The sequence below is a fragment of the Pholis gunnellus genome (assembly GCF_910591455.1).
Source record: "Pholis gunnellus genome assembly, chromosome: 19".
In the NCBI taxonomy this organism is placed as follows: Eukaryota; Metazoa; Chordata; class Actinopteri; order Perciformes; family Pholidae; genus Pholis; species Pholis gunnellus.
In genome coordinates, this window is record NC_136546.1 from 3,833,385 (window position 1) to 3,858,551 (window position 25,167).

The 25,167-nt window shown below is 41.4% G+C and overlaps 1 protein-coding gene across 1 annotated transcript in view; it reads left to right on the forward strand.

Annotated features, from left to right (window-relative positions):
• The window catches only part of cnih3 (cornichon family AMPA receptor auxiliary protein 3), a gene marked incomplete at both ends in the record, with an annotated part of 71,358 nt that extends 71,086 nt beyond the window's left edge, over positions 1-272 (forward strand). Inside the window, one exon of the mRNA XM_079180923.1 lies at positions 245-272. Coding sequence (XP_079037049.1) covers positions 245-272 — 28 coding nt within the window. The remainder of the gene's footprint in view (positions 1-244) is intronic.
• Positions 273-25,167: the final 24,895 nt, after the last annotated feature.

Sequence of the window (25,167 nt, forward strand, 5' to 3'; positions counted from 1 at the left end):
TACACATTGATACATGTTCATTATTCAGTGTATTTTTTACAGAAGAATACAATTCCATAAATGATGGTGTTTTTTTATAGATTGCACATAGTTATTTGCCTGTGCAAGGTTTTACCATTTGTCCAATGTTTTTGCTAAAATGTTCTGCTTGTTACATGATAATAATGCACACAATGTCCTTCTCTAATAATGCTGTTATTAATCACTCCGGATTCTTGTTCCATGTGTCATGTGGGTGCTGCAGTGTGTGGAACCTGGATATATCCCTCTAATAGGTCTTATCAATGGAAACACTTAAAGGTACAATCCTTTTTTTTTTTTTACACTTTTTATTCTCTGATAGTAAATGAAGACAGAATAGCATTATTCTTAAAGTTACTACAAGGAACAGTTAACTGGTTATGAAACAATCTAAATTAATACTGATGCCTCTCTATGACCTCCATAAGTAAACAAGAGCATCATCAAGATGATTGACTATTTCTATATAGTTATTCTTAATGCCTGTCCGATTTAAACGATTCAAACTCCTGCTCACACTCAAGCTGGGCCGCCAGCAGCGACCAGCCCAGCACGACCCAGATCCGGCTTCGCTGCCTCCTTCGACCCGACTCCTTTGCCTGGCGGCAGCAGCTCCTCCTCTATCCATTAGAAGAGCTTCGACCCTGCTGCTCAACCGGCCCCCGGATGATCCAGATGGGACCAGCCAAAGACAAAGCGGTGTTCATGGGATTTTTCCCTTGATCCAGGACGACCTGTGTGCCGATTCCCTGGGTATGGAGAGAAGCTACAGCGGAGTCAGTCAGTGGCTGCAGAACCTTGAGCTCACTGCCCGCCTCAATGAGAGCCAACACCGACACCACGCTGCAGGAGGCCCAGGCCGTATTGCTGGGCCTGAGGGAAGGGAAGCACGGTAGTACCAGAACAATGACAAAGCTGGGCTGACTGTCAGATTCTACTGCAGTAAAATGAGAGGAAGTTTTCTAAAGGGGGTCTGGGAGCTGCTGATATTTATGACAAGGGGCGCTTGCGTTCAAGGAGACACTACCACTTGTGTCCACAGGGGGCGCCATATTCAACACAAAATGAAAGTTCCTTGTCGTAACTTTAAGAAAATTTGACCCTAACGGTCTTCCATAGGGCCGCCACAGTTGATCTCGATCTGTATAAAGGCCAAGTTTGCTCTGAATGTGTCTTGTAGGACTGTTGTGACTACATGGATTTTAGCTTCAAACTGATCTTGACATTTCTGTTTTGTTTGAAGTTGTTGAAAGAAAATACTATTTTTTTGTAATTTCAATATACCGGACTTCTTTCCTTTGGCAAAAGATCATTGTCCTTACAGCTACAGCTATTATGATACAGATATTATCGTAAAGAAAATGTCTTTCCATTTCAACACATGACCCCTTCACACAGAGACATGCAGTTAATTGTATGTATGTTTCCCACTGACAGCAGTATTACAAAGACTAACATTGTAGACAAGGAGGTTAAAGTATGCTCCCCCATGGTAGAGTGGTAGAAGTTAGGAAGGGAAAAATAAAAGAAACTAATGTTTGATGCTCATCTCATCCATCGTCATAGCAGTACCTATATCAATCAGTAGGTGAAGTCAAGTCACCTGTATTGTAAGTTCAACCTTTGAGGTGAATTTAAAGGTGTTTTTGTGTATTTTCAGTTCATTAACTAAAACATGCAGCTACTAAATATATGCCCTTTACATAACTTTACTTTTACATTTCAGATGTGTTCTGAAGGGGAGACAGACTCTCTGTAGTTGTTCACACACTTGATTCCTTAACGCGTCCTCTTTCAGACTAGTGGAATGAAAACAGGTGTTTGTTTTACTTACTTTGTCTTTTTTCTTTAGATTTCTGACAACATTTTGCATTCGATAATATTTTATTTGAATATTGAAACATAACATTTAAAAAACTTGCAGAACAAAAAATAATATTAATTTAAGTAATCAACTGAGGAATCTATTAGTTACTTTTTTTTACGCTATTCACCTGTAGTTTTACAAAACACATCTTTAAAAGCTGTTTTCTCCAAATAAGTTTTCTCTCAGACTCTGATACAGAATTCTTCAGCTGCTCTTACTTTCACCAAACCATCAAGTTTTCTTCCTCTCTATATTCTGAAGGGTTTTACAGAGGAGTTTGTTCTTATATCATTTATAGCCTGATTTATACAACATTTTACTACTAAAAACATGGAGAAAATGTATATTTGATAGCTGTTGACATCATATTCTGATTTATGGATTGATAATGAGATATCCAAATTTCCCTTTGTAGAAACCGTCGACTCTAATATGTCAACAACATGAAACAACAGCTGGACCAACAGTAACTAATGTTCGGATTACTGTACTGTAAATATATGAAAATCATTCATATAATTAACCATAGAATTTCAAAAAATGTGTAATTCAAAAAATCTTATTGTAAATAATCAACAGGAGAAGTTTCAAAGCGAGCTTGAAGAAAGCGAGAATGTGGTATGTGGTAAACCATGATTCATCTTGAACTTATACCATTGCTTCTCCATCCCGTCCTGCTCTAGCTCATGCTGTGTTAGAGACCGCTGGCAGCAGCAGCAGTGAGGTACTTCTTTACAAGCCGGGCGATGGTCCATTCACTTTCAATCCCATCAAGTTCAACGGGGCGTTTTTCTTGAATATGTTGCCTTATAACCAGATTCCCGCATTTACATTGCCGATTTAAATTATCATAACTATAACAAAACTTGGAAATCAAATGTTTGGTTGTAGAACATTTTTAAACAATAACAATAAGCAGAAACAGATTTTTAGTTGTTTGCTGAAATAGGTTTTTATAATCAGGCTTGACTGGGCCATTTTATAGATGTTGACGGTCAGTATAAACAGTGAGCCAATATTAAGGTGGATATATACATATATACAGTCGGTGTATGTAAAGAACTCAACTGAACTTGAACTGGAAGTGAAGTGACCTGAAACCTGCTTTATGTTTCCTTGCCTTTGTCACACTGACCCTTCTTCACGGCTCCCCAAGACCAAACACACTCCTCTCCTCATCTCTGACCTTAAGACCCTTCACACCTTCACAATAAATCCTACTGCACGCACCAACACACACACAGGCGCCAAACCCCCATGCATGCACATAATGAAATTGTGCATGCCCTCACAGACGATGAACACACAGCTCCACCCGAGCGCTCGCCTCCACACCTGGGTGATGGGTGATTTTAAAACCCCCTTTTTGGTTTGGCTCAGTGGAGCTTATCTGGTGCAGATGAACCACTGGAATTACTCGATCACTATTGATTTTTGTCAATCTGGGCACGGCAGGAGGACAGAAGCACAGGCTCAAAGGGCGTCCAGCAGACCTGGGTTAAATCTATATAGTCATACCCTCACCCATAGACTGTATATAAAGATGGACGACGCCTCTCCACTTCCGCCCACTGTACAAAAATCAAGCCAAAATATTCCGGATACGGGTGCTGCCAGCTTGTGCTGGTAATGTAATTTGGAGACAGAGTCTACGCAGTAGTGATAGAGGGGTGGGGCCACGGTATAAAGGTGCTGCCCATACACCCGCCACCTAGCCGCCATGTTAGCGCCATCGTAGCTATTCGCTAGAAAGACAACTAATTATAATATCTCTATGAATTAATTCAAATTTACACACGTTCTTTCTAGGATATGAACACACACACACAATGGTCCAACATGTCCACTTACTCAGTGGCTAACCTTCCTAAGTCAGTGGAAATGTTGCTAAGCTAGCCAGCAACAAAGTCAGTGACTGAATGAGCAATAGACTGTATTGAGATCTTCATATACCGTCTGTGGTTGAAACAGACAATCACAGTTATGGAAAGTTAAAGTTACATACATCTCTGCCCCCCCCCCCCCCCCCTGACACATTGTTGGAGAGCCCCCCAACCCAAAAGGGCCCCAGTGTTACCACACTGCACTGTCTATATTTACGCCCCTGCATAACGTCCATCTTTATACAGTGTCTATGATTTCACCCATTCGACACATTTTGTGTACTCAGATGAATAAATTCAATTCCTCAATAAATAATCCCAAATAAATTGAGAATAAAAGACCAGTGCACTCTGCTGTTAATAAAATCACGAGAAGGGAACCTCCCTGCTAGTTTGCCATGTCTGCACAGTTTCTATTCTACCTTGGCCCCAGGTGAGCTCTGTGCTGTCTCCCCCTCCCCCAGCTGTTGCTCCACTGATACTAGGTGATAATGAAGCCTTGCCTGACCTCTACCTCTATAACTCGTCATTTTTTGTCACGAGGATGCCGTGTCAAATGTAATGCACTCCAGTGACGAGTACTTTTTCCCCTGCAAGATGCGTACAGGTATCCTGTCCAACCCCAGTGGTTTTAAAATAATGGTCCTTAGCATATTGTGTGCTACTACCTGGGTGCTATCCCGTCTCTCCTTTTTTATCGTACTTGTCGTTCTTACCGTCTCCCCGGGCATGAAAAATCTGGCCTCTGTATTTGCTCATACACGTAGACACACGAGGTTAACCTCGGCTCATTAACTGGATAGATGTTGAAATTTAATGGAACATGGAAAAAGTGACTTCTGTCACTAAAAGGAAAGCGTTTGATATGAAATGGGGGTTTTTGTACACGCAGTGAATTCTGACATACATCTTTAATTTACAATATTAATTAAGATAAAAAAAACAATCATGAAGAAGAGTGTATTTCTAACATTATTATTCATTAAAAGTCAGAAAATCTGTCTGTCATGAATATTGTGTTCTCCAGTATGTGGTCATGGAAACACAATGCATTTTTTCAGCAAAGCTGAAGCAAATGCATTCATGCATTGTTTTCGCTTGTATCACAATGTTCAATGAAGTGTGAGTGTTTGCCAATGGACCAGATTGGATTTGAAATGTACGCCGCCGTTGGCATTACTAGGTTGGTAGGGGAAGACACTTTTGGTTTTGGCAAAAAAACAAAAACAATGTTATTGCAGAAACACGATAACTTTGCACACTTGAGTTACTGTTTATGACGTCCATGTTTTTAGTCCCTTGCATTGGCTGACTAAAGAAGATTACCACCTCCAGCAGCAGATTATAACATATAATTAACATTACTGAAGCAATAAACTTGCAAAAAGTAGCTGTCCAGCACCACTGTCCGATTGGTAGTGGGTTGTTTGTATTTGTAATTCAATCATGATCAATAGAGTGGCAAAGTCTTCTATGGCAAAACAATCAGAAATGATTCATCTCTCGCCGTGGCTACACTCGTCTTTTTAATATGAATTTTTTGTGATCATGGCCGCTGGTTCGGAACTCAGCTGTGACCACATATGTGTCCACACTTGACTATTCAATGCGACCTTCCTGATCGGATACTGATTAGGTATAAGAAGCCGCTGAGAAAACAGTGGATAATCACATTTCATTTCCTATAAATTCTTCACAATAAAAGTCCCACGTTGGTTTTTCCTGCTTAAACTTCCTCCCTGCAGTATTAGTGATGTTTTGTTAAAGAATAGCCGCTAACAAAGCTCTGATAATTCTGTGATGAACACATTTAATTTCCTATAAATTATTCACAATAAAAGTCCCTGGTGATTTCGTTATTTTGAAGCAGCAAAATCAGGGAATGCTGGGTTTTCTCTGGATAGGACCTCCCGTGTGGGGGTAAGATGATGGAGACCTATGTTTGATAAATTGTCTAGATTGTGCCCACATGCTGATCTGATGTTAAAAGTTGTATTGAAAAGACAATCATAACCGCGGCCTCAGATAAACTTGAATGCATGGATCAATAATGTCTTACTTCCAACACTCCAAATACCGACGCTTGGGCAATGGCCCTACTTTTCAAACTATGATGCTCCGGGTTCCCCTCTAGCATCGTTTGGACTAACAGTCTGTTTCCGTTCGTTACATTCATAGTGTCTTTCAGAAAAGACTTCCATGTTCACAGGAAACAGACACTTTCCGCTCATTATATGCTTTGTTTCAAAATAAACTTCCAACATAAGTTATTTTTTTTGGTTTACTTGTTGAGTCTTATAAAAAGATGTGGTTTGGGTAAAGATAAGTATGTCTGTTATGTAAAATAAGTATGCTTGTTACGCAACTTAGCATACACAGCTTTAGTTAAAATTCCTGCGTACATTACGTAACAAACTAAGGTAAAATAAGACAACATTGACTTGGTTTCACACAGGACACGGACAGTGGTCTCCTAGGTGAAAGTCCATCCACCCCGACCTTCCCCCTCAGTAGACTTTGTCACTCTTCATCATCTGTCAGTGGCTCTGACCGTCTAATAACAACGTGGATGGGTTTACATTAGCGTTAGTTGAAGTTGTATCGAGAAGAACTGACCAAGATTCAGTATGTAATGAGTTGGCTAAGAGTGGGTTAACGAGAACAACATTCAACCCAACTGAACATGCATAATTAAACAAAGACAGTTCTACCATTGTTCTTATTCCCTTTGGTACACATGTGAACATGAAAATAATTATATATGGCTTAGAAAAGGAATTATTATATTATTTTTGAAATGCCAATAGACTACTAATTTGAAAATGTGAAATTATAAGCAAACAAGTTGAAATATTTATAAATATTTTGCAACTTAAACAACATTATATTTCTTCCCAAAGTGTCAGTATTCCTTTTTGCTGCAGCCGCTCAAACATAACAAGTCATATTTTAGCATACATTATGTTTAGTTAATGTCTAATTAGGCTGTGTAAGCGAAGGAGCTGTAATTTAAAGAGCTACAAGTCCATCTATTAATGAAGAAGCCGGTTCTCTGAGGATTTAACGGGAGGAGGTCAAGTCTCTGAGGAGTAGCCAGCCTTTCACTCTTGATCTGTCTGTCTCTCCCTTCACTTGTATCCTCTCCTGTCTCTCTCTCTGGCCATGGATACTTGTGAATTTGCAGTCTTCTCACCAGCAGAGAACGGAGGTGTTAGGAGCTCGGAAAGGCCTCGGGGATGAACACAAGCGTTTGGAATCGTTAGTTACTGTCAGTGAAGTGCTGATCTGTTCTTGTCAAGTCACAGCTCAGTGAGACAAGTGTTGAATCCCCGATCTGTGATGTTTGGCTGTTTGGTTGTTGTTTCATGCAATCTTCTCCAATCCTTTTTTTTTTCAGGTAAACATCACAGATCACTGGGTTTCTCGTCAAAACAATTATAGTATGTTGAGCACATTGGGGACAAAGGCTCATCTCATGGTCAATGGTTTACTTATAGAACATCACTGCAGCAATGTGTGCTTCACAGCTTGTTGTTGTACATGCTCATTGCGTTACATGATGCTCATCAGCTTTTGCTTTTCCTTTATGCATTCAGTAGCAACTTTCCTACAAATGAAAAAAAAACAACAGTACAATAATGCCCGGAAGGATTGTTGTTTTTACATTTTTTATGTCAAGGTGTAAACCGAAAAATTTAAAAAAGATAAGATGTAGATCCACAACAATATTTGAAATAGGGAAAATCCATTATTGTAACAACCCGGTCTCATTCCCAACACTTCACATATGGACGATTGGTCGGGACCCCTTGGCGTCACTTTATATGTAGTAACGTTGTGAATTACAAACAAATGATCTGGTTACTTTGTATGATATCTCATTAAAAGGATGACGCAGAGGATGAGACGACACCCACCCGTCACTCAAAGTGGCCACTCCCTTAATTGTGCATAACCTTAATCCTTAACATAATTTAAGCAGGTGAGTTATCTACAAATTCTCCCCCCATTCTAGAGACCACTACTGTTTTTCAGTAAACATGTTTATTTCAGCATTTAAATTGGCGGTTTATTAGGATTTGACTCCGTTTTGGAGCCAGCCTCAAGTAGCCGTTCGAGGAATTGCCGTTTTCGGCACCTCCGCGTTTGCTTCATTCATAAAACCCCCCAAAAAAGGAAGTTAGATCTGTTGCTTTTACTCATAATCATTCAGTGATTATTAATGAATTATTTCCATGGTAAAGTCTGTTAAGGTATATTCAGATTTCATTAGATTTCATTTTGGAGCATTCCGGCAGCCAGACAGTGAGGGGATTTAGACAGTACAGACATCCGCAGACATGAACATTTTCAACTCGAGCAGACTTTGCCTCAGTTGGCGCCTCTCATGCACACAACTGCATGGGCTTCTCATAATCTAAAATGGCTCTATACTTTGCTTCTCACATAAAGCCTTCCACAATGATTTGTTGTGCAGTAAAACTGTGTGAACACATCCATGAAGCTGAATGCATAGTTGTTCATTTTAGCTGCTGTGTTGTGAAAAATATAGCCTCCTTTTTTGATTGGTTGGTGTAAAAAAAAAAAGAAGTTTACTCTACTCATTATTTTTGAGAAAAACTGAACTCTTCTCTCCATTTGGGAGGCTCTCTGCTCTGACAGAAAGCTTAAGGGCACCTGCATTCTGGGCAATTTGAGGCCACTTCCCATTGTTTGCTCTGTAAAATTGGCTGTTACTTTTCGGTCTAGATGTTAAAGTGGCCTCTTGGTTAAAAGTGTAATCCCAGAATATTGGTAAAAGAAAATGACATTTTTGTTAACAACAAATGGAAGGGGCTTTGCAGATGGGGTTTTGTTGCAGCATGACATTTATTTCTGCGGTCAACAGGGACCCCAGTCGATAGTCCTACTATGTTAAATATGTTGTCAGGATGAGAGATTAAAAAACACACTGAATGAGACATTTTTACGCGACCACAATGTTACAATTAACTGTCTTGAACTGAAAATGTTCGAAGACAAAAACATGTACAACTCCCAGACGGGAAAACGCTGTGACAGCGACCTGTCAATCACAAGGTAGCCCCGCCCTAAAGCATACCCTACTTTATCTTCTATTTTACTATATGGGACCATACTTTACTAAATCATGCTTTATTTAAGATGACTTGAAACTATTGAGACCATAAACTCGTGTTTAGAAGTAGGGTAATTTCCTCATAGAGTTCTATACAATCAGACTTCTTTATGCGACCAGAGGAGTCGCCCCCTGGTGGCCATTAGAAAGAATGCAGGATCAAGGAACTTCTGCATTGGCTTCACTTTTCTGACCTGGAGGTTGCCCTCTAATCTAAGTGACTAATAGGAACAACTTTTGAAAAGGTGTCCAGTACTTAGGGAGAACCCTGCAGATGGCAGCTGCTAAACGAGCTGCAATGTAATCACTCGGGGCGACTCCTCACTGTCAAAATACATCCACTAAAAGTGCTTGTTTTTGCCACTGACGGGCTCAGATTGTGTACGACAACATTATGGAAAGGACCCGACTGAGAAATAAAACTGTTTAGTTTTGTGTCTAACCTTGCTCAAAGATAAGTCTCGTTCTGAAATCAGCTAAATGCCATGACAACGAATATCTCTTGCATAACAACACTAAGCTACGCTTTCTGTCCTCCAAAGTAACAAACTCTGACAACACCCTCTCTCTCTAACTCTCACTCACGCTTCCAACGTTGTCACATGACACAATAACGAAAAGAAAGGCGAAAGGTAAAGAAAAAATGTTTTATTTCTCTATATTGTCCTTTCCATAATGTTGTCAGACACTTTAGTGAACGTACATTGACGGTGAAGAGTTGCCCGACTACATTGAAGCCTGTTTCGTGCCTGCCATCTGCGGCGTTCCGCAATGGAATCCAGAGAAATGGGGAAGGGGGGGTAGGTCAGAGTTCAACAGGGATCAAAGTTCCAGGGCCTTTTCTGTATCCTTTACTGTCTTAGTCATAATGGTATGGCTGTATGTTCAAAATGACAGAAGTTATTTGTTAATGTACACCTGCAGACCAAATTAAAGTGAATATGAAATTGGTCAAAAATAATGAAAAAGAAATGAATAAATGACGGAGCTGACATTGTTCATGCCGTGCTCATGTCGGCCTGCACACATTCAGAAAGCTGCGTCCAGACCGCCTCGAGCTCTGTTTGAAGCGCAGCCCGCTGATTCGTTTGGATGAAGCCAGTATATCGCCAGTAGCTGGTGATGCACAATGCAACTCCGTCCAGCAAGATGTTGCATTGGCAAATGTAATATACAAAGAAAAACGTGGGTGCATATAGCTGGTAGATTACGGGAACAAGGCATGTATGCTGTTTCCCCTTGATAAGATCAAATTGTTGCCGCTGTGAAAGCTTCCAAGAGTTGAGAAATCCTGTGTTCAAGTATAATAGATCATTGAACAGCATTTTGCCCCCCCCCCCCAACACAGCAGCCCCTTGTGTTGTTGTAATGCAGGCCCGATCTTGACCGAGAAGCAGCGTTACTCCAAATTATGCAGATCACGACAGAAAAAGCTTCAAAGGGACGTCGCACATGAAAGTTTGCCGTCAGCAACTAAGATAAATAAGTCCACTTCTGAGCCTCTCCCTTCCAAGGACACAAACAGACTTGCCATTAAATCTGCAAGCAGATGAGACAGCAGCATGGACATGAATCAGCAGAAATACTAACTATGGATCAATGAAATGTTTGACACACGCACAAACACGGCGAATGCTCCAAGCAGGCCATCAGATTATTGTTCGTTCTCACTTTGTCACATCCCGCCTGCCAGTGTTGACTCGCTGACCGTTTCCTGTTTCTTCTTCTTGTGTTCCAGTATGATCTACTCCTTGGTTACCTCATAACAACTGATTTTTCAGCAACTGGAGAGAGAGAAAGAAGCCTCCGGGATACACAGACGGCCACTGTCTCTGGTCTAGAACTGAGAGACTGGTTATTAGAAAGTAAAGAAGATTAACTTTTCTTTTTTTTTCCTTTTTTTTTCTCGCTGTGAAGCCAAACAATGAACTGGATGGGGCGGGTGGGGGGGGGGGGTCGAAGCGTTTTTTTTAGCTTCGTCTGTATATAAAAACTGAAGACTAAAAGTCCTGTTTACAGTTTGACTGGTCGTAGCGAAGACCCGAGTTAATCACTGCCTGGCCAACGTTTGTACCACACACACGCACACATGAACACACATCCACAGCCTCCTCCGAAGTGGTACCGGATACTTACTGCACGGTAGCAGCGCCGGTAGCCCCGGAGGACAGAAGAGCACAGTAGCGTTTGCACAGTTTGTCTCAGGCACAGCATGGTGGAGCACTGTGTCCAGCACGGCACAGCTCACCGACTCTCAGTCACACACACCACCCCCCCCCCCCCCCCCTCGACGCCTCACCAACTCGTAGCTTCAGCGGTGAGCCTCGAACCGAGGGACAGATGGGAACGAGTGGACGGACGGATAACACTGTACAGAAAAGAGAACGCTCTGGTTAGGGGTGGGGGGACACACCGGAGCAGCCAGTTCTCAATATTTCCCCCCCCCCCCCCGGGACGACACACACAGTCCATGGCCTGTGGGTTTGTCTTTCTAATCTAACATTATGGCTTTTGTGACGTGTGCATTTTGGTGTATTCTTTAACAAAAGGCATTTCCAATTGAATTATGATCTAGAGCAAAAAAAGGTATTCTATACAGCAAATGCCTTCTTAATGTTGTCCTTAGTGTCGTTCTACTGTGGGAAACTTTTCTAAAAACTCCAAACTAAAAACTGTCTGAGCTTTCAATGTAGAAGGAACACATGTTCTTTGCACAAATATGTGTATTTGATCTCGCACAGTATTCGCAATATTTGGCTATATATTAGAGGTAATTTATGATGGTCTAGCCGCACAGGGGAAGGTCTTCCAACATGTAAAGAACTATACAGCCCCGTTTGAGGACGGGGAGACAATGTGACTCTTTTCTAGCTCGATTTACACCATGGACCAAAATGTTGTCTTTTCGGTATTGAAATTGATTTTATTTATGTCTGTTTGTGAGATTCCAATGGCTTGCCTCCATGCTCTACCTTAAACAAAATATTTGTTTCCAAATGTAACCACATCATGATAAGACAGCACAAGTAGTAAAGAAAGCAGAAGATGAGAAAGGTGCCGAGCGTGGATCCGCTTTTCTCTGTGATTTGAATAAAAGCAACTGTAGCAGATGATGAACGACACATTATGCAACACTTTCTCACTCACTACTCGTCAAACATGGCAGCTTGGTCAGCGGCCCTACGCTTCAAAATACGACGCGCTACGTTGCCCCTCTAGTGTCAGTTTTGCGTCTTTTCGAAATATAAACTTCCATGTTCACTTGAAGCAACATTGGGGTTTAGGCAACAACCCTACATGGTCAGGTAGAGGAAAAGATCGTGGTCTGGGTCAAAAAGAGTAGGGTTGTTGCATGGTTGAGTAGGTTACATTGCGTATGCAACATATAAGTGTATGTACTGTTGCGTAACGGACGTAACTTTAAACAGGTCAATGTTTACTTTTGGTGCTTTCTGACCCTGTCATCAACCCCGATGTTATGTTATGTTATGTAACATAACTATGGTCATATATAAAGTAACTTAACTTACGTAACGTTACGTAACTTAACTTACACAGGTAACTTCAAACGAGCCAATGTTGACTTTTGGTGTTTTTATCAACCACAACGTTATGTTACAAAACATAATGAACGTAATGTCACATAATTAAACTTATGTAACGTTACGTGACTTAACATAAGTACGTATCTTTAAATAAGTCAACATTTGGTGTTTTTGCCATACACCACAGCCTCCCTCCCTACGCAGACTTGATCACTCTTTGTACCACTTCACCTGACTTGCTCCTCCAGCACGACGACGGTGACAAACGGTCACAGTTTGGAAGTGCAGCCATTGACCAAGCAGCCGTATTTGACGACCTTGGAAAAAAAAGAATGATTTGCATATATATGAGATCTGTCTGAGAATATTGAGGTACTACTGTATAATGATTCCCAGAAAGAAAGTTTCTCCGTTCAGTATACAGGTCATCGTCCCTGCAGCTGGAACGAACTCAGTGTCTTGCTCTGAGACACTTCAGCAGGGCGGGAGCTTGAAACCTGCGTCTTCCATGTGTAGCACAGTTTTCTAACCACCAGGCCACTCTTTAGATCTTCACCATCGTCTTCACACAGGGAGCTCACTTTGTAAGCTGCCACTCGAGGATAGCAGATAGGAATGCCCAATTATCGTTGTTTTCTCTTATTCTAATTCAAGCATTTTCTATCCTTACTGTGTATGTGCCCGACGGAGTTGAATTCAGATATTGTTTATGAAATAAAGTATTTTAAAATCAAAGATTTGCTTCCAGTCATCATGCTTTGTCATTGTGTTATAACATGCTCCTTGTGTGTGAGCTGCATAATAACTACAAGGGGAACATGGGAAGAAGAATGTCTATTCTACATATGTCTATTATACATATGTTTAGAATGCATGATGGACATTGGGCGTCATAAAAAGTGTTAACCATCTGTCAACATTTAAGCACATTAAATGAGGCAAAACAGAAGCCATTTGACTTTAGAACACACTTACCAGCACAGAACACAAATCAAAGTAGTCCACAGCTTTTAGCTGGACACGATGGTGGAGGAGATAAACCTGCATTAATGAGTTCTTTAGCGACATGGGGGCAACCCTAAAAGCTGCAAATACAACGCTAACGAACCATAACCAAGTTGTTAGCAAACTGTTGGCCATTTTATTTATCTAACAAACACAATGCGACATTATCATTACTTTGGAGTCTGGGGATTTGGCAAATCTAAGTCCAGTGTTCACTCTCTTTATTCTTTCACCAGCTAGTCACTTACTTTGTCTCTCTATTTTTTGGTGCAGTGAATCCATTCACTGAAAACAACAGCCTAAAATGACGATGATAGTGATGAGACGAACCCCAAACTGGAAAGTTGTGGGCTGGAAAACCCAAACAATGATCATAACGACCAAAAGAAATGCTCCTCATAGCTGAGGGGAAACTGCAAAGTCAGGTAATAATTATTTTAATAATAAAAGAACGTTTGTTCTAAGATATGAAATACGTCAAAAAACACCCCTCTCGTGAATTCTGAAGCTTTTTACGTGTCTTCAAAACTCTGTGAAGAGTATCTTGCTAAACACTCTGTAAGTACACTCTGGCCACAGATCTAATTTTCTGCAATAATTCATAATCCAATGGAAAAATCGAATTGTTTTTTTGTCGAGGGAACCAGTGATGTGGTAACTTCCAGTATTGGCCTACAAAGAAATGTCATCCCTGCAGCACTTTGGTTTTTTTCCTCCAGGCCTTTACAATGTTGGCGCTCACAGCGGCTCATGGAGGAAATGTGCATGGGATGAGATCCTCCCACACCAAGCGGCCATCCCCGACCTGCAGAGTTGAATCTTTCGCGCAGACTGCTGTTGAAAAATATATTTTTGTTCATTATGGAACATTATGCGGGGAAGACCGCCTCAGGAGAAGTCAGATCAAACCGCCTCATCACTGCTGTGTGCTGCACCTCATCCAAGGAGGAGGCGGGGTGGAGCGATGGTAACTAGAACTTGTAGCGCTTTTCTAGTTTTCGGACCCAAGTGCTTTAACACTACATGTCATCATTCACCCATTCACCCCCATTCATACACTGATATTCAGGACTCTGACTAACCATTCATATCTGTTAGAAAAATTCACGCAAGACCGATGGAAAATCATTAATCAATTGGCCATTTATTCTTGCAAGAAGGAGACAGAGTTGATTCACATACAGTATACATGGATCAAGGCTGCTCAGAGGTCTGACTCTGAGCCTCGGATATTTATACCAAGTAAACAATAGTGTCACATGCAATAATATTTCACAGAAGCATAACACACACACAAAATGGCGTCCACGCCATGTAGCCAAGTAGATGTCTGCAACTTTACCTGAGCATTTGTTCTGGCACAAAGGTCACATTCTCATAGTCAGGAAGCTAAGTTCTCATAACATAGCTCTGTACCCATCTTAACGCTCCCACAGTCCTTATTATCATTTCAATCCAGGACATGCTGCTGAGTGTTCTTTCGCATAGACTAAACAACTGTGGTGAGGCAGTTCACACAACAAGGACACATAAGGACACCAAGCTTTTAAAGCACACCTTATCATTAGTCATTTAGATTTTCCCCAACAATATCCATTCAGACACCGCAGGCACAGCCTACAGGAGCAATTTGGGGGTTAAGAGTCTTGCCCAAGGACACGGATAAGCCGGGGATTGGACCGACGACCCTGCTGTACCACTGAGTCTCAGTCGCCCCTAGGATCACGATGAGGGTTCACCAACAGATTGAGAATCAGATGAAGCTATGAGATGTAGTCACAAGCTCTCTTTTAATACTTTTCATTGGTTGAGAATTGTAAAACCCACAAAACCACCAATAAGACAGTGGCCTGACAGTGACAATGAGAACAACAAATAATTGAAAATAGCACGGTTATATTGTTGAACTTATTGAAATTAAAGCAGTTCTCGTTCATTTCTCTCAATCGTGACTTAGCCATGTCATATGATATATCTGTTTTAATGTGTGGCTTTGACTTATAACTGAACATTTTCCGAGATGTGCATCGTGTATTGCCGTTGCCTTTTGGTCCACATCGGCCAGTGTGTGCAGGTGAGCGAGTGTGTGTCTGTCTGAGCCGAGCCGAGGCAGACAGACGCTGACAGATTGGTGACAGCTTGTCTTCCCAGCATGCACCTGGGTGCTGTCCACATCACTGCCATGTATTTCATCATAATTAAACCGGGCACACACTGCTAACCTTTTGGCCCCTCTTAATGTGTATGTGTGTGTGTGTGTACGTGTGTGTGCGTGTGCAGACTGGCAGTGATGTATTTGGATTAGCCCCCCCCGACCTCCCTCCTTACCGTACGTCAACCCTTTCACTTCCCTCTATTTCTGTTCTCTTCCCCCGAAATCCTGCCAGCATCTAGCTCTCCTCTTAAAGCTGTGAGATGACATTGAGCTCTTGTCTTGCGGCTCTGGCCCGCTGCGCTCAGCGGTCTGGAACCCGAGGTTTGTCTGTAGAAACTCTGCTTCTTCACACTTTTCACAGCGAGGGAGCCCATCTTAATCTCGCTCTGCGTGGGACCGAAGCTCACCAATGCATATTGGTAACTTCCTCTCTGCGAACTGGCCCAGCGCAAATAGTGACTGAGACTCGTGGAGAGTTCAAATAGTTTTTCAAAAACTGTGAACGTAGGGGCGGCGAGAGGACTGACGTGGAACACAGGAGGGCTGTCGTTATTCCAGGTCAGAGATTTTCTACCGTGTGACACCGAGGCCTGAGATTCTGCAGGTTTCCATTCCAACCCAAACGCTACAAATTAACTTGCAGACGTGGACGTAGTCGTCGTGACATCACACGTTTTGAAGCCTCCAGTTTGGCAGTTTGCCCATCGCCATCTTGGATTTTGGCAGTCTCTATCTTGTTTTTTTTGTGACCATATCTGGACGGCGGAGGAGTGACGTAGAGACGCTCTGGAAGTGGTAGTGACCTGTCAATCACAGGGTACTTCCGCCCTAAAGCATTCCCTGCTCTAAATGGACCATCATTTACTAAATGAACTGTATTGATTCTGTATTGAAGCCGCCCGACTCTCCAAGGAATCTGTGCCTTTTAGGCCCTTCTCTCTGGCTTCAGTTGAAGAAATCAAATAGTGAGCTGTTGTTCTGATTGTCAGAACTTAAAAGTCACAGTTACTTAAAGAACTACAGTAGAGAACCACCGTGATAGGTTACCTTGCATTTAAGCCTGGAAGTCTAGTTAGTGTCAGTTAGTCAGTTACTTGTGAATAAGGGATAGCCACATCCTTCACTGCTGACCTCTCTCCCTACACTCCGGCTCATAGCCTGAGGTCCGCTGACCAGTCGTTGCTGACTGTCCACAGGTCCAGGCTGGACACAGGGTTGCAAGATTGTCGCAGTCAGGGGTCCAAAAGTCTGAAATAGCCTTCCACTGGAAATTAGATAAGCAACCTCATTGTCTTATTTATAGTCTCTGTTAAAGACAATTTAAAACACATTTTTAATTTAATTCTTAATTCGGCTCCTAGGGCTCAATGCTTGTTTGCCGGAGAGGTTCCGCCAGATGACGTAAAATGCTAGTACTAAGACAAAGCAGATAAACCCAAGGATTTCCCAAAGGATTCTTTTTTTTTACTCCCTCAGAAAGTGTCTCCAGCCTCTTTGCACTAAAACAACATCAGTAGCAGCGTTTGGCTTTGTGTTTAAAGGCCCAATGTGTAGGGGGATCTTATATATATTATATTCATAACTATGATTTAATTAGTGTATGATCACCAAGAGCAGCGAATCGTTGTGTTTTCATGAGCTTAGAATGAGCCCTTCATGTGTTCATAGGGAGTAGGTTCTCTCCACAGAGTCCGCCATGTTGCACCGCCATCTTTCTACAGTTGCCCAGAACAGACAAACCGAACACTGGCTCTAGCGAGAGATTTTTGCATTTTAGCGTTAGCTGAAGGTGACCGTGGTTCTCCACCATGCTTGTGAAACTGTTGTAAAGCAAGTCACAGAGATCAAAACCGTAGTACCTCCAGCCGCCGCCTGACTTACGTAACTCCTAAAGTAGTATTGTGTTAAATATGGCCTCTGAGCGAGGAGAATGGCGTTACCACAGTTATGCACTTGCCTGCTCACGCTACCACCGTCTTGAAAAGGGGAGAGTGAGCAGAGGGGTATCCAGTTCTGTTAGATGCCACCAAATCCTACACACTGTCCCTTTAAGATCCACTGAGTCAGTGTGTTTTTGTTCGTTAAGTCCTGTTCACTGACCCAGTTTGTCTCTCAACTCTAATGCCATCTGAACACTTCCCAGGGAGCTGATTCTTGCTTTTCACTATCGTGAAAACTTCTGTCTTCCACTATTGTTTTGCTTTCATTGCACGCCCCTCACCTTCTGTCACTGATCCTTTTATCCTCAGACACAGAGAGGAAGAGAGAGGAAGAGAGAGAGAGAGAGAGAGAGAGGTGTGGCGGGTGGCAGATGCAGCTAAGCATTATGAGCCTTGACAGGTGTGGTTGCGTTGTCCTGCAGAGCTGGACGGGCAGTCAGTGTCCTCTGTGCGTCAGATGGCCGTCTTGTCAAACTGCATTACCCACACTGCCACTGCTGAGAGGTGGGGATCTCACCGTCTGGTCGTCTGACTCCAGATCAAAAACAGTTTCAAAAGTCCACTGACTGTTTTGTCAAACAAAGTACTGAAATGCTACTCTAATGATAGTCCAAGTTCTGATTGTTATATTTAAAGGCTGTAAATGTGAGTGCATCTCAAATTTCTTAGTTATTTAATAGAAACAATATAGACGCTGATTGCTACCCCAATGAAAATATTTTTATATTAACGAGTCAAAGGACTATGTTCAATAAGTGTCGCTCATAGAGACAAACCAGGCAGCAACTTCCGGTTCTGAAGAGTGAAGCCAATGCAGAAATGTCCTAAAGCTGCATTCTCTCTACTGACCAGCAGGGGGCGACTCCTCTGTTTGTATAGAAGTCTATGAGAAAATGACTCTACTTCTCTCTTGATTTATTACCTCAGTAAACATTGTAAACATGAGTTTATGGTCTCAATCTCTAGTTTCAAGTCTTCTTCAACACAGCATGATGTTCATTTAGTAAATGATGGTCCATTTATAGTGAAATAGATTATAAACTAGCGCATGCTTTAGGGCGGGGCTACCTTGTGGTTGACAGGTAGCTACCAGAGCCGTATTCAGCTTTTCTGCGTTACTCCTCCGCAGTGCAAATAGTGTCACCTCTGTTCATTGGTGTCAAAAAAGCCAAGACGACAGTCGACCTGCAACTTTGTTCTCACTGCAACACGTAAGCAAATATATAAAATCCACGCAAAATGAAAGTTCCTCTAATGTTCAATTGAATATTACTGTACTTTTGAATTAAAGAATTACCATTTCCTTTAATGTTCTTTATTACACTAAACCAGGTTACTGTTATACGCGTTCTGAACCTTTCCAGAGAGTAACACACAACTTAATGCACTATAATATGGGCCTCAAAAAGGAGAGGTTTACAGCGTCTTCCATTGTTATGTTAGAAAAGACTGCAAATGAACCCATCTCTAAAGAGCACTTGTACCTTCACAGCCTCTGGCAATGACTCCAGTGATACAGAAGAATCAGCCTTTACTGCCATTTGTACGAATCCTTTCTCTCTATGTCATGCAGCAGCGAGGAGAGTGTTTGAGTGTGTCTCTGAGGTGTTTCTGGGTACTGAATGATGTGGCTGCTGTTTTACAGCACAGGTGTTAAGGTGTGTGTCGATCCGGGATGGACCATTGGCTGAATATTTTCATCTGAGCCATTGGTGAGCGATCCGATATACCCAGAGAGGAGTGAGGAGTGTGTCATCTGATAAAAGTATATTTCCTTGGTTCCCATGTTTTCCAAACACCAACATGAGGTCTTTCTTTGTGGAAGTTGGTGTTTAGTGCTTGGGTAAGGTGCCAAGAACACCCTTCTGTTCTGCTTCTGTTACATGGCAAAGAGTTTACTGTGAATGAATACTTCTACAAGGTGCAAGGGATGATCGCACTATTTTTCTCTTTATATTGCAATGCTATGCAAAGAGTTGGATAAGAAGATCAATACCACTCTCATACATATGGTAATTATGAATGAATTATGCAGCCAGGAAAGAAGTTACTGTGCCCAGCCAAGAATTAGTCATACCCGCCCTGTAAAACCACAATGTATCATTTCTACACCTCTTTTTTTGTACTGATTAAGCAAACAAGATATACTACTACTACTACTACTTACGCTACAACATAACTAAGTCAACTGTAATCAAAACACTGTCATAGAAAGACGGGCGTTTCATCCAGAGCATGATTTGTCAAACATTGAGAAAGAAAGCCACTTCTTGGATGTTTGTTCTGTCTTTCTTTTGACAAAACAAAAGAAGCCTTTTTACTGTGAAAATGAGACATGGTGGTTTTACAAGCTAGCTTAGGAACTTGTCCTCACTGCTAGGCTGCGTGCATTGCACAATGTCATATAACAGAACATGATTATTGGATTTATTAATGACTAGCCATGCAGACTTGTGGAATGCTTCCACCCCTCCCATCCCCATTTTTCCCCATTTTTGTCGCTTTGAGCTAGACGAGTTCAAAACTGGTTTAAACCAGCCAGACAAAGCTGCTACTGCCCCAAAAGCACAAGGTTTCACTGTATGTCATGTGGTTTTGGAAATTAATTAATGGCAAATTTAGGATGTCCACCAAAGAACAATATCAATTTAGGTGAGTCCTGCCTTATTGGCTTATTTGTCAAAATCCAGTGCTAAGAATGGTATTGGTTTAGTTGATATAGTGCTCACTTGATGCATGTTCTTGTGTTTAATCTAATATCCACAAACTAACACAAGTAATGTGTTATTCATGCCCGTGAGCTAGCAATACAAGTCCTAGAACCAATTCCGCCATGAATGTGCAGGGATCTAATCGACTCCTGTTAAGGCAGCAAACAAGTTCCCCAAATGTCTGCAAGTCAAAAGTATCTTGATAATTTGTCTCTGTCCTGAGTATATCTGTGAACAGCTCTATCAAACAAGTAACAAATAAGCAAACTGCCATTAGCTAGACTGCCTGCCTGAGACGATGTCTTCCTGGAAATTTGGAATATTTAAATCTAAATTACATAATGTATTTTTTTTAGAATAGCTTGTACTTGTGTGTGTAGTTCTAGAATTTACTTATTGACAGAAATTAAGAAAACCCATATTGAGATCATTTAACGCTTTTTTCTTGTTTAACAATTGACATTGGTGTCAAAGTTTGATTTATAGTTTAGTCAGTGAAGGACCTCACAAGTACAGTATTGCAAGCGTCTGACTATGCTGGTGAGTGTAGCGTGGTTAGACACAGATGGAGGGCTCTCGGTGGGAGTGCTAATTACTAAAGTTACATTCCTTTCCTCTATGCTGAGCTGACCTTCAATACTGTTGCATTAACCACAAGGCTGGAGGAGCTCACACAAGTTCCCACACACTCTCTGACACACACATGCTGAGAAATATTACTGTGCTACCATGTTGGAGGAGCTGTTTGACCATGACCTGAAACTCAGAAACATTTATTGAGAAGAAGTCATTCCTCTCCATCTGCTCTCTCATCAAGGCTGAGCACTAAAGGTGCACTTGACAGAAGAAAATGGGTGAAAGGCTAAACTCGGAATAGCAATAACTGTGCTCAAATGTTTCTTTAAAGCTGCACTATTCAATATTTTTATATCAAAATTAGATCACATGACTGTAATGTAAAAAGGCTTAGTTGTGTAATTAACTAGTAGTGAGGAACCCAAAACATATGATCACCTGCTGTTTCCTTTGGTTCTGTGGAGTTTTTTTTAGCCTCAATGAGGTCATTGTTTTGACTGCAATTGTGCTGCCTCTGTACTTTCATCAACCTCATTTTTACATCCAGCAGGCGGCAACCTCCAAGTCTGAAAAGCAAAGCCAATGCGGAAGTTCCTTAAACTTGCATTCTCTCTAAAGGCAACCAGAGGCTGACTCCTGGTTGCAAAAAGAAGTCAAGATTGTATAGAAGTCTATGAGAAAATGACTCTACTTCTCTCTTGATTTATTACCTCAGTAAACATTGTAAACATGAGTTTATGGTCTCAATCTCTAGTTTCAAGTCTTCTTCAATACAGCATGATGTTCATTTAGTAGATGATGGTCCATTTAGAGTCATAAAGCAGGGGATGCTTTGAAAGGTTGCTACCACAACGTCTTAGAACTTTAACCCTTTCACAGCGTGAGGTGGGGTGCAGCCTTATTCAATGCTAGGTCTTTGTTTTAGTTTGGTATGTCCGGGCCTTTATAACATGTAACTCGACAATACAAGTAGCCTTTCGATCCTGCCCCATGCCTTCAAGTCATTTGACTGCTTACTATGTTGCTTTACTTCTGGACCTTTTGAGATATCTAAGGAAAAACTGTGATCATGAGGTGGGACTGGTTGGGGGCAATACTCTAACGCAGGGGTCTTCAATGTTTTTCAGGCCAAGGACCCCCAAACTGATAGAGAGATGGAGCAGAGACCCCCGACTATATATATTGTATAACATTGTGTTTTATATTAAACTGGGCCTAGTGCCGTGTATAAACATACTGTACCTATTTATTGTGCATTCAATACTAAGCTATTCAAATAATACACAGGTTGATATATTCATGTTTTTGTTTTAAACATGTTCAAGGTGAGTAGGGGGGCCGTGCCACTCCCATTTAGAAACATACCTTGTCAGCTGATACCAATGCCAATACCAACACTGTCTGTCAATTGCATGATAATCATGCATACAAGCTGTTCAAATTGAGGTTTTTATTCTAAACATAAATGTGGAAACGTAAAATGAGTGATGGCCTATTAGTGCCACTGCCATGCATAAACATACTTGCTATCTTGAATACAATACTGAACTATTAGAATAATGGACAGATTCATGTTTGGGAAAAAAAAAAAATGAAAAATTGTCTAATCAACCAAAAATGTCACGACCCCCCTGCAGTACCTCCGCAGACCCCCTAGGGGTATCAAGAATAAGAATCCCTTAATGAGAAGTACTAGGTGTGCAAACAAACAGAAAGCTATTATGTTCCCTACAATGCTTCTCGGTTTATTCACCTGCTTTCAAGGAGGACTGTCCATTGTGCTGATGGACCATTCGTCCAATAAATGTAACATTGGATCAATAGCCTGTTGGTTCCAGAAGCACATTATCCTGAAAACAAACACCCATTGTTCATTGTTTGTTGCAGGGTGAGCACACCCTGCAACAAATAGAGGCACATGGCTGATTATTATGTAGAATTCATGGTTGGGTTGGTTAGGTTTAGGCATGAGGAGTGAGATGAAACCAACCAGAGGCAGAGTAGGGCAGGTCATATTTTTACCATAAATAATGCGAATGGTCTGATGATGTCATTTTGCCCAATAATTAGCCAGGCGCTTCCGTTTGTTGCATGAAGACTACGTATTTTTGATTTGCTTTTTGGATAACGGGGTGTTGGACAAATGGGCTTTCTGTCCAATATCTTTTTTTGACTATTGGGGATTAGCAATAAAGGACAAACAGCAAATTGGGCACTAAAGCAGGCTAAAGTATCCATTGGCTCTTTACTTGAGATTAACAGACACTGGAAGAAACACACAAAGCTTCGTCTTCATCTTCAAAATGTGTCAGCCCATGTTCAGCTGATCATTTACTACCAACATGTTTCATGTTTTACCCAGCATCAACTTTCATTATGGCAAGCATTCCAAAGGTGGGATAAATAGAGTATGAATACAGCTGAGGGGTTGGAACCCATTATACACTTTAGTTCATAAAACACTTCATCCTCAGACGGATGGGAGCTAAACTTGACATAGAATACTGAAATAGGTTATTCAACATAATATGAATCATAATGGAAGGGCTGTTCATGAAGTCATTAATCTCTGAGAGGCTGGCTTCAACTTGAAAATCCAATTTGGGCACTCACAGTTTATTCATCTAAAACAGGAAAACAGCCAGTAGTTATGGTTATAAACAGAAAGGCAGCATCAAGGTCACCATCAGTAATTGCATATTTGCAAGTGTAAACTACATGACGGACTGAACATTAGACCGGTCTAAGATGGCGTATAAGGGCCAGGGTTTTAGGGGGGGTGATATTCTAAGGAAAAAAACCAAAACGTTCAAGATTTAAAATATTCTCTGAGATTATAAAGTCCCAAATCCAACCCAAACCCGGTCTGAATGGCCAGAATTGACTCTGCAGGCTCCTGGCTCCGTATGACTCTCACCCACCGCAACTGACGCATTTACCTCAATTGCATTGATACTTGGCCTAATGGTTCATTTCAATCAGACACAAGAAGAGCAAATTGCACTTAGCTGCAAAACGGTATGAGTTTGTTTGCATCAATAAAATTAAACAAATACATATTCCAGGATATTCCTTGTAGTTGATCCCTTAAAAAAGTAGCCAAAGAGATAATGCATCTTTTTACATCAGTATTAGATTTTATAAAGCACTGAGACCTCACAGTGTTTGGGAGCACGCAGTCTGTGCATACCAGGTCGCTTTCATGTTGGGGAAAAGAGGAAATCCAAAAGAACTGACTCTCCAGATTTCCTCAAAGGATCGTCATGAAAGTTGTTTTTATTTGTACTCCCACAACTACCCATCTACTAATGTGTACACTGCCATATTTTGGGCAGCAAAAGGACATGTTGGAATTATACAGTGATGTGTGTGCCTCTAATTCACACAGTAGGCTGTGGAGGTGGGCGGTTGTGTTTACTTGTTAACAAAGAGTCCTGGGGCTGAATCGGAGACTGGGGTTCCCAAAAATAGACCCTACAACCCAGACTACAACAATGAAATTCTCCTTGTGTGTGCAGGTTTTGGCTTGTGTGTTTCAATCTTCCTGCAGAGCCAGTGAGGACGATGGAGAGCTGGATATCTGTAGTTAACATGGTAACATGTTTGGAGCCTTGGATCAGCAAACAAAATCGGGGTGAAGTGATGGACAATCACTCACTTCTTAATCAACTTCGCAAGAGAAATGTAACCCTCCAGTTCCTCCCGTGTTGCTGCCGTGTGCTTTCACCAATGGTTGACAGCTTCAGCTTTATGGAGTCCTGAGTGTAGGCTACCATATGTCTACTGAGTGTTTAAATATAATCAATTAATACATTTTTTCATATTTTAAAAAATGTGTGAATTACAGTTCACATTTTTTATGTTTTACTTACAGAAAAAAAAGTTAAATCCGCCAACTAATACTCCGTATTTACTGTATTTAAGTGATAGATTCATAATTTAATTTACAAACGTAATCATGAGTTAGAAAAGCATAGAAATAGGATAGGAGTACAACAGACATTGCATTGTTTTCAGTGGTCATTTATCTAGGACAAAAGAAAATGGCTGTGGTTGTTAGTTGCTATAGTGACAACACACGTCAGTGGGGTGGTAAAGTGTTGTCGCAGCTCACTGAGGAAGACAGCGGGCACAGATCTGGAGACGGATGGCTTGCTTCTTGGCTAGGTAGCTTGTCCGGAGCGGTGGGTGAGTGAGGCGGAGGGACCGGCCGCTAACCAGAGGGCAGTTGCTCAAGCTTTTCCAAAGTTAGCTAGATGTATTAGCTAGCAGCACTAGCTCCAAAAATCGCTAAATCTAGTAAGAAAGTCATACATTTCTCCAAAGC